The sequence below is a fragment of the Eutrigla gurnardus genome, assembly GCF_963514095.1.
Source record: "Eutrigla gurnardus genome assembly, chromosome: 23".
In the NCBI taxonomy this organism is placed as follows: domain Eukaryota; kingdom Metazoa; phylum Chordata; class Actinopteri; order Perciformes; family Triglidae; genus Eutrigla; species Eutrigla gurnardus.
This window is the reverse complement of record NC_139934.1, coordinates 10,121,511-10,139,505: the sequence shown is the minus strand read 5'-3', so window position 1 is coordinate 10,139,505 and position 17,995 is coordinate 10,121,511. Positions and strand designations below refer to the sequence as shown.

Sequence of the window (17,995 nt, the reverse complement as noted above, 5' to 3'; positions counted from 1 at the left end):
GGAGATACAGGAATAAAACAAAGAAATACATTTTAGTATACTTTTTTTTTTTTTGGCAGTGTAAAAACAATAAGTGGTTTCATTGACGTACAGTGATTGGTCACATGGAACTGAAGTGCTGATTCAGTGGTGATGCGTGGTCCAAGGGCGAGAGGCCAAAACTGAAAACGTTATCCCTTTAGACAGGCAGTAGTATCGTACTGATATCGGAACAGAGTGGATGCACTTCATAGTTCATTTTCCTTGTTGTATTGTGTGTCAAAATTGTTGAATTATCCTGTTTCTTTAAGTCAAAATTCAGTTTCTGCTCTCTGCTGCATATAAAAGTTACAAATACTACAAGATGATTTTAGGGGTGATCCAGCCAGCCCCTCATCTTCTGCTTAATTTCACAAAAAAAACCCTGATGGTACAAGAACGGCCCCTTTAAAAAGGAGGCAACGTTGATGATAACAGAACTGTGGAAATAAAAGAGGCTACAATGGATTTACAGCTCCTTGTGATATAAAAAAACAAACAAAAAAATCATATTAGTTCCTGTTTTTAACATGTTTGCTTGCATAGGATATCTAATCAGAAATGACTGACACATTTGGTCCGATTCAACTTCCTAACAGACACCCAAAAAGGAGAGTTTGGCAGAATGTAAAGGTTTGAAATCACACGGCGTGTGGCACAAAGACAGAAAGATTAACTCAAGTTTTACAAGCGTGACTTTGAATGAACGGCAGTGACGCGTTATATCTTATGATCCTTTGCAACCACATATCTGTCAATACAACCAACCTGCTGCTTTAGTTGTTTCTCTGTTAAAATCATGATTAATACTTGATGACAAAACGTAACAAACGCCGATGAAAAACCCCCCAAAAAAACATCTTCAGCGACTCAATCAGACCAGAAGAAAAAATAATGCATTCGAAATGACAACATGAATTTAAAAAAATGTCATCATTTACACTGAAATGAAAATCCCTGCCAAGATTAACACTGATTTAATACAGTCCCTCGTAATGTGAAGTCTCATCCAGATATCCCGTTTCATGCAGAGTTTAAGATCTCAGTGTTTCACGGGGACTTTCAGTGCAATGGGGGCTTTAGAGGACAAGCAGACCTGCTTACAGTATGAACTGCTCTCCTCTGCATTATGTACTCAACCTTTATTCATTTGCAAAATGACAGTATAGCAAGACAATGTACAGTACTTAAAGGAGTCATAACCTGGTTTTATACGTATCCAGCCCCCCTTGGATCGCTTTGGATCAATTCGTAAAACTTATTAGAAAAAAAAAAAAAAATTTTAATCAAACATTGAGCTTGTTCTGACCCTTTTTCGTACCGCGATTTTATCACGCGAGATTACGCGCGAGGTTTTGACTGGTCCGGATGTGCATTGTATAATATGTAATGAGGCGCGCGTTGATTCGCCGCAGGAAGGACAGAGCCGGGGGGGCTTGCCTGCATGCAGACTCCAAAACATAATGGCGGCGCTTCGGCGATTTCAGGTAGCGGACGGGGCGGGGTTGGGTGGTGAAAGAGGGGTGGGCTTATGCAAGTAGCCGCCACGGTGACGTCACCGAAGGCGCAGAATCAAAATCTCGTGCTTTAGGAATGCACACCCTTGTGTGCTATTCCTGTTCGGAAAAAGAGCAGAAGCGAAAAAACGGCGCCACTTTCAAACTCCAGCCTTTCAGGCAAGTTTCAACTGAGGTCAAACACAGATATGCATGTTTTAACAAGAGAAATTGCGATTTCCTGGTGATGACTCCTTTAAGAGTACATAAATGATCAGGCAGTAAAGTTAGTGGAACAAGGTTTCCAGCGTACTGAAGCAGGAGGGGATTTGGGCTTCTGATGACGTGTAAAAGCCTGAAATAAACCCAATGACCTGGAGGGACAATGATAGGACGTGTGATCCCAGGATGAAGACAACGAGCTTCTTAGTCGCTGTCGCTCCTCTCTCCTCTTTGCAGCAGTCTCTTACCGCTGGAGGGCACCGCAAACTCCTGCTTCACCGGCACCTTAGCCTTGGTTTTGCTGTGGAGGGGAAAACCAGGACAAACCAGCGACTGTCAGTGATTAAAAAGCAGATGTGATATTGATTAACTGCCCAAATGTGTGGACCTGTGATTAAATGACAAACTTACTCCACTGAAAGGATTTAAACCGGTTTGTCCTTACCTATCTTTGTCCAGCAACTCCAGACCATCATTGATTTTCTTCAACATCTCAAAACGCTCGCGACCTCGAACCTGCAGGAGAGATCAATGGGGAGTTAATCAGATGGAACCAAAAAAAAATCATTATTTAATGAGATAACAGTACGTGTCCTGACTTACTTGCAGAACAAACACATCCTTGTCCTCCTCCTCTGCACTGGAGACGGTCTTTGACTTCTTCACAGAAGTCTGGTTGGAAGCCGGCGCTGGGAGGCTCTCTAAAGAAATAACAGTGAGTTTAGAACAGGAACAGCAGTGATGGAAACTGAAATCTAAACCAATGCAACAAAAACATACTCCGTTTTTTAGTTTGTTTGGTGCCGTTCTGCATCTTGGTGCTATTCTCCTCCTCAGTTTTGCGGTCCCGGCCTGGACATGCACAGACACGCACCTCGAAGCACCTCCTGCCCAAAACCAGTCGCCTACAAAGAAGATGAAAGGGTCAGATGGTTTCCTCGGCAGCGCGATCGAATGGACATGTGAAATGTTACTAAAATATCCAGCTATATCACGGTAAAACTATTACTTTATACCCAAAAGAAACAACCAACACCGTCGTCTCCTCACATCTGTAAGAAGAGAAACTAGACTTACTCTGGAGTCTCCAGGGTCAGGATGGTGAGGATGGGTCTGCGGTTCATGCCCCCCATGCAGGAACTGTTGCACATGAAGCTCAGCAGGATGGTTGTCATCTCGGACCCCAACTGACCCAGGAAAAGTAGAACCATTTTTATTTACTGCTGTTATAATTGTATAATGTTCTTTATTTCCCATCCACTGGATTTGCTAAATGCACTTCTTTTCTATATATTTCATGGACGGCCATGCAGTTTCTGCACTTTATGAACACTCAATTTTCAGGCGGAAATGTGCCACGCTGTTTGTTCATATACTCACGGAGAAAACGGTTTGAGGTTCACATATTAGGAAATGTGGTTGGGTAAAAATAACTGCTGTAGTAGAAAAAGATCCCCCTCGGACAGTTGGAGTGGGGCAGTACCTGTGGAGGCTCGTATGGGACAGTCACACTCTGCCTCTTTGTATGTGGATCCTCAAAATACTGAGCTCTCTGGCTGCCCTCAACCCGGATCAGATGGCTGCTATGCGCCGCGGCTGAATGGAAAAACCATAAGAAAATATGTCACCTCATATGCATCACGCTCACGATCAAATTATTCTAGCAAAGACAAACATTCTTCAATTGTACAAAAAAAAAACAACGTTTTCCTTACAGTCCTCTTTCTGGTGATGGGGACATCTGTGGACCACTTCTGCCACATGTTCAGTCTTCTTATAAACCGCTGTGGCCCTGAGGACAGCACCGGGAGGAGGCGCCTTGCTCACTAGCACTTCAACCGGGCTGGTCTTTGTCAGCTGGCAATACAGCTTGTTGAGAAGCTCTGAGTACTGAGATGAAAGCACAGGGAAAACGCCATATAAGTTCCACACTGTCCTAATAGTTTCATAAAACGTATTCTCTAAAAAAAACTCCCCTACATGTAAGCTATCCAAATTCAAAGTGTCTTTACCTTACTAACATCCCTTTAACCCATTCTGTGCTGGAGGAAGCCGGCCAGGAACATGTCCCGTCATGTCAGAGCGCAGCTTTACAGCCAGAGAGCAACTCTCCCACAGACCAGAGCACAAGTTGCAGGGGGCGGGCGCTTCAGGGCAGACCACCCTAACCTCAACTGAACTAGCCAACTGCAACGCACTGCTGGGCGAGTCAACGTGGTCACACTAACGCCATTGGTTGTTCAAACGCAGTGACTGACTCCAGACCTTCAAATTTAGCGAATCGTCACAATGAATGAGATTCCACACGAACGCCACCAGGACATACGAAAGAATGGATTTTTAACCATTTTACAAAGTAAGTTATTTATTTATTTATTATATTTGTTTATTCAAAACCTTTTCAATGTTTTAGACACTTAATCATTTTTTGGGTGATAGTTTAATATAGTAAAACTATAGTAAAACGGAATTTCACAATTTGAAAATGATGTATGATTCATTTGGAATTAATATTTAATTAAAACACAATTGTTCATTATCGTACAGAAGAATTTCTGCATTAAAAACTACACTAATGAAAGAAACTATCGAGCAGTGAACGAACTGAGCAGCTGGAGGAGAAATCCCTTTGTCTCCTGCCAGGGGCTGAAACTTGCTCCTTGCCATGTTTGGTCGCAGAAAAATCTGCCGCAATTCTTGCTTTACATTTGAGTTTTACTATTTAGATATTTTCGATTTAATTATGTTAAATTATACACTATGTGTGATAAGTTCAGATTTCAGTCTCACGTTGATCATAACTTAAGACAAGTTTTCTGGTGCATATACCTTTTGAATTAGCTCAAACACATACACCAGTCAGTTTAGTCAAGTAGGCTATCTAAAGCCTGGGATTACTTACAGTGGAAGTGACGGACTTGGCGGTGCCGGACTGCTGAAAGCGGAGCTGGAATCCAAACTCCCCTGGATGGTCGGTTGTGACCGGGACGGTGGAGGCTGGGGGAGTAACACCTTCCTTGAGGGTCATCTCCGGGGGCAGCTCAAACAGATTCTCATCAAACCCTTCAGCCAGCACGTGATCATTAATGAGCTGTGAGAGGAGGCACATGAGAGAGGTTGTTCATCTCTTTAAATAAATATCTTATGAATATTTTCTACTACAGCAAATTAATGTAATGAACAGAGGCGTGCTTACCAGCAAGTCCAATTGTCCGTCTGTCCTCCATGTTTCCTGAGGTACACCAGTCACTGTTGGAATGGTGGAGATGGAGGCGGTAACCCTGCAAAAACAAAACATAATCTGGGTAAACTTGTTTTCCTGGCGTAAACCGATATTAAAAATAAATAAATCTACTATCAACTACTTACACATTCTCCCACAGCTCTCTAAAGGAGTCCTGGCTCAGCGGCAGACTGTCGAAACCTTGCTCTTCCATTGTTATTTCCCCTCCTTTCCCGGCTGAGAGAAAAATTAGGAAGAGCCAAGATGCCCGAGTGCTGTAGGGATCGACAGGAAGTGTTAAACGGATCAATCTCTCATTTAACTTCCATGTTGACACACAATAATGTTTATGAGCTAATTTTTTTTAATTATCAATTAATTAAAACGTCATAAAATAATCACAATTTAAAACATTTTCAACGTCTTGATTTGTCTGGCTAACATCCAAGATATTTAATTGATAATACAAACAGAGAAAATCAGCAAATCCACACATTTGTGAAGATGAAACCAGGAAGTGACGTTTTGTTTGCTAAATTACCTTAATTAGTCGCTTATCAAAACTGTATCTGAATAATTATTCTACAGGTCGATGTTAAAAAAACAACAAGAAGAAGAAAATCACGGTTATCATTGCTAAAGTGGAAAATGGGAATCGAATAGTGAAAAATAAACATCAAGTGTCGCAAATAAATCAAAGCTAGGGCTTAAATGATGAGTTTGCTGCCATACAGGAAATGAAAGTTGGCGAAGTTGGAAATAAGTTAGGCCTGAGCCGACTAGCCTCCATGTTAGCCGATGTAACCACACGTTAATAACACACAAATATTTCGGGAAATATGCACATTTAATCTGTCTATGTTCGAAATTTAACCCTCGTTAGCTAAATTCAAAATCAGCGCATCTCGAACCAAAACAGCGCGAGAAATAGTGTAATCTGCTAACGTTACCGTCCATTTTCTTTCGAGTAAGAGGCCCACGCAAACTGAATGAAGCTACCCTCATACGGCCACGGAGTCGACACGTTACACAATAATTAATAACAATAGCTAAATTAATACAGTTTGAATTAACAAGCAAAAAATATCGACTGTGTGACAGTTTGGTTAGCAGTTAAATCGCACCGCCTTTGTTTTGTTAGCTAGCGAGCGTAGCGTTAGCTTAACTAGCTAATTACGTTAGCACTACGTTTTGGAATCCGACCGACTAACGTCAGCCAACTGTCGTAAAACTTTCTTCAACGGACAAATAAAGTGTATATCGGGGGCTCGCTGTTGACACAATGAGACACCGATGACTACGCGGCTACCTTTTTAAAGTCCCGCTACTGCTGTTCGAGAGGGAGATGAGTCACTGGTGAGTGAAGAGGCAGCCGAAAAAAGTCAAAATATTTTGAGGAAAAGCGGAGCACGTTGTTGTCGGGGAATCCCACAAAAGGGAAGGGGGAGGGGGCTGGGTGTTTTACTCCGCTCCACGTCCAATCACAGCACGTCCTGCTCTCCTGACGTGCGTTCATTGCGACATCGCAAAACGCCACAAGGATGCTGCATTCACGACCCTCGGAAATATTGCAACTCAAGAATGACCGTATACTTTAAATTGATAGTTGCATAGGTTGTGCCTGTGTAGCTGTAGAATTATTGGGATTAAGTTCTAGTCATTGCTGTATTAAGTTCAAACTATGTGTTGAAAAATTTTTAATTCACTTAAGTTTATTTCCTTGTATTCGCAAAAAAACAAACATATAATGCATTAAAAAACGTGTGAGCACTTGAAAGCAGCTTGACGAAACAACGCTGACCTTTTCAACAACCATTAACTATAAATGCTTTAAAAAAAAGAAGCATCAGCCCTGATCTGAAGCCCTCATGACGTATGGAAACAGAAATAGTGTTTTTAACATTTAACATGTTAATTCACAATATTGGTTAATGACTGAGCTATTATGTATCCCAAGTGATAAAATGTATGTTGAGACAGTACTTTGATGGATAAGGATATGCCAGCAACAAGCAATTGTTTTACTTTTACGTGGCAAAAGCACACATTCATATACAATCTACAATCAAAACCAAGACACACGTATTAATACTGTCAGAATGTACAGTATATTTTGCTCAAAGAAGCTATGGTGTAAATTGACATTTTAAAAAAGATGTTTATTTAGTTACTTTTAGTATTATTTTATTGTGGTCCATTTGAATTTGTATCTCTTGTATTGAAATTTAAAGAGTATAATAAATTAAAGTATAATTTAACTATAAAAAAAAAACACAGTTATCATTTGTAACACCTGACACTTAGTTAATGAAGAGCTATCTCTGAGCTATCTCTGAGGGGTCAACCCATTGTTTACTACATCTCTCCAGGGAGGTCAGAGGTCGACTTTGAAGTGAGTAAGGTCACCCTCTTACGTAATATAAGTGATGGTTTCCTTCTGCATGGATTCGGACGGTTCTAAAACTCAGGGTTGAATCTGTTAATTTCACACTTTAACACTGTTTAATGATTTCATGATCTGCTCTCACAGGCTGGATGACGTCACCTCTCATTACCCTTCAAATGCCCCTGTGCTGATTAGATAAACTCCTCCACCAATGGGCAGAGACACTCGGAGCAGCCGCACCGGGCCTCTTGTGCCACCCCGCCGTCGTCTTGTCCAGAACTGGAGAGTCACATCCAAAGCATACGCACTGAAAGTTGGCTCTCCTCTATCCCTCATAGTGGCCCTCGGTGCCATTTTGGGGGCTATCTGGCTGTCTGACCTTTGAGTGAATGTGCTGACGGTGCCATCAAGTCTACTATGAACTCGATCCCAGTGGTGTAGCACGTAGATACAATAGTGAGGGCTCACAGGACACGGGCCAGGGCGGAGAGCGAAAGAGAATTTGCATAATGTTGCAGCAGAATATAGAACTAATATGATATGTGTAATTTTATATTTTCCTGAGGTGTCGTGCTGCAGGACAAGAGGCTGCATGAGCGTGTCTGTTTCCAGTGCTCACCAAGCCCACAGGGATACGATCCAGAACGACTGCAGACATACGGCCGAGTGCTCTTTAATAACCGTTCACATGCCAAATGGAGGTCAAAACGCCCTTCCTTATGATTCTTTTTGGGATTTATTTCTTTGCTCACATTCATTTTGCTTAAATTAATTCTGTAGTTTTTTGTGAAATCATGGTTGGTGATCCATAGTTGAGTCTAATTTTGTAGTTTTTAAACACATGAACTCCTAGTTTTCTGACTGGACTGACTTGCTATTTGGTGTGAATGTTATTGGCTGTCGCTCACGGACACTAACCATGTCGTGCAACGCCTGCCGTCCGTCACGCGACTTTACTGTAACGTGATTTTTGAACCAGCTGACCCCTCAAACTACACACACACACACACACACACACACACACACACACACACACACACACACACACACACACACACACACACACACACACACACACAGTGACAAGGATGAATTTTATTAACATGGACTGATTCTCGGCAGCCACGTGATGTGTGGTGCGTGTGTGTGTGTGTGGCTGTCATCTCCATTTTGGGGACAACACAGGTGACATTTTGCATTGTGAAATATTGCTGAATATGTGCTTTTGAGTAAAAATATTGACATGCACGGGGCGAGGGTTGCGTGCAGGCACTTATTAATATATTTTCTCAGTCAGTATTTATAGTTCCATCATTGTTCTTGGCTCCTCCTGTATGAATTCATGTGATACTTTTTGGAAATCGAAATCGTCTCTGTCTGCCCCCCCCCCCCCTGGTTGCGCAAATGAACTCCAGCTATGCTGGTGAGGCTCCACGCCACTGTACTGACGGTGTAAAGTTTCTCTACATTTAGTCAGTCACACACACGACCCCTCGCCCCTGCCTCGGGGCGACGGGTGTCGGGTTCTCTGTCCTAATGTTCCTGTGAGGGCAGGAAAAGGAAAAAGGCGAAGGCGGCAAGCTCAAGGAGAGAGTGGCGTGACGGGGAGGTGTGTCTGCGAGGGGAGGGATCATTTGATTGAGAGATCTAGAGCAGATATATATCACTCCATCCCCAAACGTCCCCTAACCACCCTGCTAACTCTGATGGCACAACCCAGATTTAGGGTCCACCTGTTGGACCTGCTTTGTGATGTTCAACAGAGGAGGGGGGGGCGGGGTGGAACAGCAGCTATGGTGTGTGACCCCTTTGGCATGTGATCTGAAATAGAAAGGGATTTATGGCTGTTGGGAAAACGCACACAATGGCAGCCAGGCTGTCAAAGACGAGCCCCTTTCTGCTGCCCATTAAAATGTTGAGTCATAGGCGGCGGCGCGTTGGGTTCCTCTAAGGTCCGACACCTGGACAGAGCAGTTATTTTACCCTTTTCACAGATTTGTAGGTAAAAACTGGTTATTCAACATAACGTGACAAATGTAAAAGAGTGAGATGCACCACGTTATTGTATGTGAGGTTCTAGAGTTTATAATGCTTTAAAAGGTCATTATGTAAGAGGGCTAATAAACAAGGGGACCAAATTTGGCCCTCAGCTAAACTCTGGCTCTGAGCAGCGACTTTGTTGTTGATTTAAGCAGGAATTTAAAAATGTAATCACAGCACCTTCCTCCTTCTCTTGCGCACCATAATAAAAAGCAGACCTCAATAACAGCCCAGTGTTCTCATCATGGTCCTCTCATGCTCAGCCAATAGTAGTTAAGGTCAGGAAAGCTTCCTGCTCGAGTCAGTCTCGACCTCTGCCAGAGGACCTCAAGATCAGCCTACTGGGCCAACAGCCCCCCCTCCCCACGAGAGGCGTGCACGCGGGTGTCCCAGCTGGTCGGACACAACACAAAGTGAGAGGAAGAGAGAGGACAGGGGACGCCAGACTGATCCGTTTTGGATTCTCCTTTTGGATTTTACGTTTTTTTGTTTTTGTTTTGTTTTGTTGCTAAAGTGATAAAGAGTTGAAGTTGTTGTCCGTTTGGGGGAGTTTCACGGGTCTCCATTTGGCACCAGACGCACCTGTCATCCGCGGCCACCGGGCGCCTGGAGCTCAGTCATGCCGGCCGGGTTTCAGCAACTCGGAGGGGAGGTATTTTATTTTTTCTCTCTTTTATCACACTGTTTATTGCATCATTTAAAACTCCAAAGGCATGGAAACGATGTGCGCAATTAACCTTTCGGTGCGTGTTTTTTTTTAATTATTATTATTTTTTTAGAGATTTTACGGGTTTACCTGCGGCACACAATAAAACGTGTATAATCAAAAAAGAAAAACTGGTAGGCAGAAAATACCGTAATAATGTCAACTTTTGAATGATAGTAAATAAGATTATTCTAACTTCTCCCAGCAAATACTGTTGGAAATATGCAAATGACCTATACTGTGGTTAACAGACTCTATAAGGAATAATGAGAATATGAAATAATGACCTTTGCACCAACCATTAACTATAAATGCTTTAAAAAAACAGCATCAGCCCTGATCTGAAGCCCTTATTAGTGAGCAGTGACCTTGACCAGCCAAATATGTGAGTTTACAGGTGACAGCTTAGTGCTGTGGGTCTGTTAGGCTGTTTGACTGGTTCCTCTTCACCACCCTCATAAACAAACCCTGCAGCTTCCCTTTCTGAGAAATGGTTTCCAGGTGAGTTGGACGTATGAATTCTGGGCAGTTTAATCTCTCTGTCGTCTGAAAACAAGAGTAACTGTTATCTGTGATGCCACGAAGACACAAAGTTCTTCATGAGGCTGTGTGAACACCTCCAGGTGGATGTTACAGGGACGAGCTCACGCTGTTCTGGCTTCAAATAAATACCTTCAGCGTGGAAACTCAAACAAAGCACGAAAGCAAACACACGATCTCATTTGTGATAAGTGAAAAGCAAACGAGTTGCTGAGCATTGGACCGAGCGTGAGGCGGTTTAAACGCAGTCAAGTGTGATAGAACCGACTGCCTCAGGTTTGTTACCTTTACTGTTTGCAAGGACACACACACACGTGCACGCGCACAACCTTTTTGTTTTGGTCCGTGAACACTAAACAGCACTTATCTAGACTCAATACAGCAAGGTCAAGACACGGTGCTACAGATGCACACTAAAGGAACTACAGAGCAGCCGGATGATCCAAGTAGAACTGAATACAGTGCAATGAAATCGGAAGGTTGAGACCAAATCTGAGTTTAAAGTCACATGACATTGTTGTTGTTAGGAGGCCCCCATAACGTGTAAACTTCACAGGAAGACATGATGGGGTGTTCTTTATGCAGAATTCATAAACTCCAGCATCACCATGAAAATCACAATGTTTCTGACTGTTGAGGAGCTAGGTGACTCATCTGCCAGTTAATGAAATGGCACTTTGAGGTTCAAACATATGTTGCTGGAGGGGAAGACCTCATCTCCCCAAAGAGTGTTTCGTCTGTCACCGTGGAGACAGATGCCTGTAGCCCGATGGGGAACTGGAGGGAAGCTACAGCGCTGATAAGATTGTCTCTCATCAGGATGAGTGAAATATTTAGTTGGAGGGAGCACCGCTACCGTGCTAAAACCAGTCCTAGTCATCCACTTCAGCTCTTGTTTTTTTTCCCCATTATTATCTTTATCTTCATCAATCTGAAAATATGTGTTTTTTTTACCTGTTTCTTTGTGTGTGTTTGTACTCCAGACATTGACTGGAACCTTTGTTCTCTCAGTCTTCACTGCTGTCCTGGGATCTCTGGAGTTTGGATACAATATCGGCGTCATCAATGCACCTCAGAAGGTAAGAAGGAAGCAAAAACAATTGAAATCCCAACGAAAGGAGGTGTGATAAAAGGAGTGCTGATGCACGATGCGGGAGGCAAACACAGCGAGCCGTTTCCTGGTATTATCATGGTTTCACATCATCGAGCTCAAGCCGGTGTTTAGAAAATAAACTTCTGCTGTCACGTGATGCAAATGGGATAAATGCATGAGTCGGATGAATACTTCATAACAAGGTGATGCCTTCAGTAAGTTGTGTTTATGGAAACACTGCAGGGCCAAAACATGTCTGCCATGGGTTTGACTGGAGGGTATTTCTGTCTGCTTTACGAGGAAATGAGGAGGAGGAGGTGACATGATTCGTTTATCGCCACATTAAGGCAACATTGTGCTTCACACACTTATGGAGCCTTTGCATAAAAAACGCTGTATGTATATATATAGATGGAGGCACATGATTTTTTTTCAAAAGCGGACGTGCTCTTTGCTGCTCATATTGCAGACACATCTGGTGTTGGAACTGCATGTTAGAAATGTATGATTTATGACCTCGTATAATGTATTTACGTTGTTCTTTTATCAGGACTGAGATATTACACAAGGCAACCTATACTTTCACATAATGCCAGATATTAATACGACAATGTTCTTGTGTTACATTTACAAAGGCTGACTTTACATTGCATTTGTTAGGGCGATTCTAAGTCTCTAAGAGAACTTAACACTGAAACCTGCCTTACGTATCCTGTGCAGATCATTGAGGCGGACTACAACGCCACGTGGCTGCACAGGTATGGCGAGCCCATCCCCGCGGCGACCCTCACCTCCCTCTGGTCCCTTTCCGTGGCCATCTTCTCCATCGGTGGCATGCTGTCCTCCTTCTGTGTGGGCTTCGTCTCCGAGTGGCTGGGCAGGTAGAGAAACATTCTTCTGTGTCCTGTTGCAAAACATTCTGTCAACTCCAGGTTAGAAGTGATTTACCACATTAGTCATAACCAAGCTATATTCCTCCTGAGTTCATCTTATGTCTGGACAATCTAGTTAATTGTACTCCATGAGTCATGATACAACCATCTCTCCTTTCCACCTCTGCGTGGATCCAAAATGGACCCCGATGTCCAGTCTCTAGTCGCTAAGGAGAAACTCTGCCAAGGATGTTCCTCAACCCGGTTCCCTTCTGTAATCTGAGCTGGGATGCAAACTGGACCGCAGCCCACAGCTTCCACTGAAGGAAAGGGGATCTGAACGGAGTTGGCAGCACGCCGTCAGGAGGGGTAGAGGGGCAGCGTTGGGCTTAGGTGCACTCAGGACAAGGTCTTCCTAAAAAAAAAAAAAAAAAAAGCAGCAGACTCTGGTATGGCTGGTAGAGACAGTGGAAGCTGCTGTGACCTCCGAGGTCAAAGTGATTCAGTTGCAATTTGAGCGCAAAAATAAGAGTTCACTTTTAACAGCAGATATTATGGTTCAGTGCAGAATGACGCATTTGCAGTTTGACACAATAAGACTGGGAAATGTTTCTCTGCTCATCTGAAGACGTGTCATGGGAGGATGATGTTTCCTCACAACTAGTTTGGAAGCCAATTGTGTTCCAAAAGTTAACACAAATGTGATGTGGAAACTTAAAACATCTAATGCAGAAATGCAATACAATGCACATTTCAGTTAATTTACAGTGAAGTTAGATAATCTTGTGTCCAGCAATTATATTTCTATTATATATTTTTATATAAGTTGTACATTTTGTATATCCATAGATTCTGGAGAAATTCTCTTGAATAATCACAGTGTAGTATTTTTATCTCCAAAACATCTTGATGATAGTTTTGTATTTTTTTTTATTTTGATTGTCATTTTGCGTCCCAGAACTGTAAAATGTGTGGGTAATAGACATTTATTATTGGCATGCCTTTTAATGATCATGGTCTAAAATAGTACAATATAATGGAATAATGCCATGGGTGAGGCTGGTTATTGTGTCATATCGAAGTTTTTTATATGTTTTAAAGAATAACTACCAATTTGAGCCATGGGTTAAGCAGGTAATCGAACACTTCACTGTTTTTGTATGACACTGCCCTCTGGAGGCGAAAAGAGGTCCGTCTACTTCAGTATCAAAGGCATTGTGCTGCCCAAATACCAACAGTAACTTGCTTGTTGATAATTTTATGCTGTACATGATTTTATAAGAGAATGTTATATTTTTCCAAACAGCCTCTAGAAATATATAGAAAAACTATTGTGTTTGTAACATCCTCTCTTAGACTCTTTGATTAAAAGTCTGGTAAATTACTACAAAGATGCTTCTGTGTTTGTTTTTTTGCAGGAGGAAAGCCATGCTCATAAACAACATGTTTGCCTTCATTGGTGGAAGTCTGATGGGGTTGTCCAAGCTCTGCCGCTCCTTCGAAATGTTGATCCTCGGACGCTTCGTCATCGGTGCCTACTGCGGTGAGCGCTCCTCTGTTGCATCTGTTGGGTCACGAAGAGACAAAACGACCATGAATCCACCAGAGATTCAAATCTACCACAAGAGAGACAAATTTACCAAAAACAGATGCAAAAAACAACCAGAAGAGACAGAATATGACCAAAACGTCTACAAAGAAAAGAGAAAAGATGCAAAACCACTACAAAAAGATGGAAACGTCCAAAAAGAAGTGCAAAACAACTCCAACGAGATGCAAAATAACCAAAAAGAGATGCAAAACGTCTATAAAGAGATACAAAATTACCAATAAGAGATGCAAAACCACGAAATAGAGTTAAACCTACCACAAAGATGCAAAATTACCAAAACAAGACACAAAAAGAGACAAAAATAACCAAAAGAGATGCAAAATGACCACGAAGAGGAGTAAAACACCTATAAAGAGATGCAAAATTAACAACAAACAACCAAAAAGACACAGAATCGAACCAATCTGTGCCTCTTGTGTGGCCCTTTTCATGTCTGTACCTATGGGGTCTATTGTCTCATGATCTGCCCGTGCACTTGATGGAAGTTCAGCCATCTTTTCCTCTCTGCAGGGCTGGCATCAGGCCTAACACCGATGTATGTGGGGGAGATCGCTCCCACCAGCCTGCGAGGGGCACTGGGCACGCTGCACCAGCTGGCTATAGTCACTGGGATCCTCATAGCGCAGGTATGACAGCACGCTGGGATGTTGCTGATGCAGAGACGATGACACCTTCCTGTTTATTTTCTTCAATCTGATGCCCTTTCACTACGCAGATCCTGGGTCTGGAGTCGTTACTGGGTGTCGCAGACTTGTGGCCCGTCCTGTTGGGTCTGACCGTTGTGCCGACTGTACTTCAGATGGCACTTCTGCCCTTCTGCCCCGAGAGCCCCCGCTTCCTCTACATCGTCCGCTGCCAGGAGCACCAAGCTAAGAGAGGTGAATATTCTTAATCTTATGCAGTATAATCAAATGTTTTGGATGTAGATAGTCAGTTCTCACCCCTTTCCTCCGCTCTGCAGGCCTGAGGAGGTTGACGGGCCGGCAGGAAGTGGGCAGCATGCTGGCGGAGATGAAGGAGGAGAAAAGGAAGATGGACATGGAGAGGAAGGTGTCCATCCTGGAGCTCTTCCGCTCTCCTCTCTACCGCCAGCCCATCATCATCGCCATCCTGCTGCAGCTCTCCCAGCAGCTGTCTGGGATCAACGCAGTGAGTCTCAAGTTGGAGCCAGAAAATCACATTATTCCAACGTGCACAAAGGATCAAAAAGGACAGTGAATGAGTTAATCCGTTTACCTCTCTGCTCAGATTTTCTACTACTCCACCAGCATCTTCATGAAGGCAGGAGTCCAGAGTCCAGTTTATGCCACCATAGGAGCCGGCGTGGTGAACGTTGCCTTCACTGTGGTTTCGGTCAGTAACGCGCCTTCGTCTCTTCATCTTTTGTGAATTTCCTTTTAGTACAATAAGATTAGCATGTGCCAAAGTGTGTCTCTATCACTGTTTAACGTTCTTATCAGGGCAAATAAGATAGAGGGGCAGCTTTTTTCTCGTGCCCGTCTCTCAAACAGTCCCACATCCAAATGGGTCAAGTTTAGTTTAGCAGGTCAAGATGGTTCAATGTCATTAAGTGGGTCACAAAGGGGGATTTTTTATTTTTTATTCATGCAGAATTCAGATTTGACTCCAAGAGGACGAATCCTACGTTCATCATGGGTAGTGAAATTAATATTGACGTGTAAAACTAGGTGAATAGCTAACATAACCTAGAATAAGTTTGAGCTATTGGAGATAACAACCTCTCTGTTGCCCTATTTTCTCATCAACAGCTCTTCCTAATAGAGAGGATGGGCCGACGGACGCTCCACATGCTGGGACTCGGTGGAATGTGCATCAGCGCCGTTGTCATGACCATGGCTCTTGCTTTGTTGGTCAGTCTCCCCTAAAAATCCAAGCGTCCTGCACGATTATACAGTATTTCTTTCTCTACAAACCGCTGAACCCTTTTCCCTCCCCGCCTGACAGGATAGCGTTCCAGGGATGAGCTACATCAGCATGCTGGCCATCTTTGGCTTCGTGGCCTTCTTTGAGATCGGTCCAGGTCCCATCCCCTGGTTCTTCGTGGCCGAGCTGTTCTCTCAGGGTCCGAGGCCGGCTGCCATGGCCGTGGCCGGCTGCTCCAACTGGACCGCAAACTTCATCATCGGCATGGGCTTCCAATATGTTGCCGTGAGTTATTACCTTGATTGTATTTTATGCACGTCCAAAGGCTTCGTATCCGTTTAATCCGGACTTTACGCCCATCCTTCCCCAGGACCTGTGCGGGCCGTACGTCTTCCTGATCTTCGCAGCACTCCTCCTCTTCTTCCTCATCTTCACATTCTTCCGGGTGCCGGAGACGCGGGGCAAAACCTTCGACCAGATCGCCGCAAACTTCCATCAGCACTCGGCGGGAGCAATGATGGACATGGACATGGACCTGGACATGGACCTGGACAAGCCCAGCACCGAGCTGGACTACTTGGGGGAGGAGAGCATCAACTGATGAGTCCCTTTTGCCCGAGGAGAGATGGGACTCGAGAAAAAGCTTGGGATGAACCGCGTGGACCCGACACCAAACCTGTATTTTCTGACATGTATATTGAGGTCAACTGTTGTATTCCTATAGATTGTGGTGCCAAAGCAGTGTTAAAGTGTGACAATTTGGGTGTTTTGGGATTGTCCTTTGCTGGTACCACTGCAATACGAGGCCACCGATTGAGCCTGGAGGAGGCTAGAAACCTGTGGAAGAGTCGACTACTGTAGTTTCACACACACAAAGTGGACTGTTGAGGCGTTGGCCGCCCATGTGGTAGGTTTTATTCCATGGTGGTAATATCGACAGACTGAGGCGGAGAGACTTTGGAATTCCTGCACTTTATCTACAAAAACACTCAAAGTTTCAGAGTGTGAAGGTAACCCCCGTCCTAAAAACTAGGACATACAGCCATAGATGCATGCGTGCTCGCATATAAACGGGGAATACTTGATTGAAACCAAGTTAACAGACATAGATTTTAACCAGTCAGCTCAAACTACAGGATCATGTTCTCAAAGCTATAGAAATGCAGTTGTAAATGGGTCTAATGTAATTGACTCTTCAATAAGTATTAAAAAACAAAGTAAAATTTCACCATCCGCACAAATATTCAGCTACTTGGCCCCGTGTAGAAGCATTTTGAACAATACCCTGTACCAGCTGTTGGCGGCGTCCCACTACTCTCCCTTCAATGTTTCCTGAAAGGAGCGTACGAAGTCTTTACTGTCAAACCAGGCTTTCAATCATGCGTTCCACCGTTGCGTTCCCAGCTTAAGTTAAAGCAAAAAAGTGCCATCACAATGTACATTTCTGATCACGAGAAACTTATTGCACAACCTGCAGAAATGCTATTTTAAAAGAAAATCTTCACGTGTACATATAGTGCGTTATATTAAAAAGGTACGAGGGTCTAAAAAGTGAATTTATGCACATCAGTAGGTGTTAACAGAAGTCTGAAGAGACAAGATCTTCTTGTAGGTGATTTTCTTAAAGCACACCAACGTGTTTGTGCATCTTTCTCCTGTCGTGTGCAGTTTGCTGTCTATTCTTTAACGGTGTGTGTCGCTATCTTGTGGAGATGTGTATTGAGGTTGTTCAGAGAGGACCTGTAATTTATATACAGTGAATTATGATGCTGTGATCATGTGACTTAAAAAAGGATGCAAGTGCTGTAAATAATGTGACTGAAAAACACTTGTGAAGGCCTCCAGTCATTTCCATCTAGTAGTTTAAAATGTGACCGCAAAGAGAGCATCTTCAAATCTGTGC

General features: G+C 43.3%; 2 protein-coding genes across 3 annotated transcripts; one reads left to right on the top strand and one right to left on the bottom strand.

Moving 5' to 3' along the window:
* Positions 1-1,236: 1,236 nt before the first annotated feature.
* On the bottom strand, positions 1,237-6,405 carry LOC311009333 (cellular tumor antigen p53-like). 2 transcript variants are annotated; one of them, XM_084003435.1, is made up of 11 exons: positions 5,501-5,519; positions 5,106-5,234; positions 4,933-5,017; positions 4,639-4,827; positions 3,452-3,626; positions 3,220-3,332; positions 2,814-2,923; positions 2,517-2,641; positions 2,340-2,437; positions 2,182-2,252; positions 1,237-2,037 (listed from the first exon to the last, which is right to left on the bottom strand). In XM_084003435.1, the coding sequence occupies exons 2-11, from the start codon at positions 5,171-5,173 to the stop codon at positions 1,941-1,943; spliced, it is 1,131 nt and encodes a 376-aa protein (XP_083859561.1). In that variant the 5' UTR covers positions 5,174-5,234; positions 5,501-5,519; the 3' UTR covers positions 1,237-1,940. The 2 variants fall into 2 exon arrangements, with proteins under 2 accessions (XP_083859561.1, XP_083859560.1); XM_084003434.1 differs by lacking the exon at positions 5,501-5,519 and adding an exon at positions 6,269-6,405 and having other exon boundaries at positions 1,238-2,037.
* A 3,386-nt stretch (positions 6,406-9,791) lies between these two features.
* On the top strand, positions 9,792-17,885 carry LOC311009282 (solute carrier family 2, facilitated glucose transporter member 4-like). The gene is made up of 11 exons (XM_084003352.1): positions 9,792-10,037; positions 11,615-11,710; positions 12,445-12,605; positions 14,015-14,139; positions 14,719-14,834; positions 14,924-15,086; positions 15,170-15,357; positions 15,457-15,561; positions 15,978-16,079; positions 16,174-16,377; positions 16,463-17,885. The coding sequence occupies exons 1-11, from the start codon at positions 10,005-10,007 to the stop codon at positions 16,691-16,693; spliced, it is 1,524 nt and encodes a 507-aa protein (XP_083859478.1). The 5' UTR covers positions 9,792-10,004; the 3' UTR covers positions 16,694-17,885.
* The last annotated feature ends 110 nt before the right edge of the window (positions 17,886-17,995 follow it).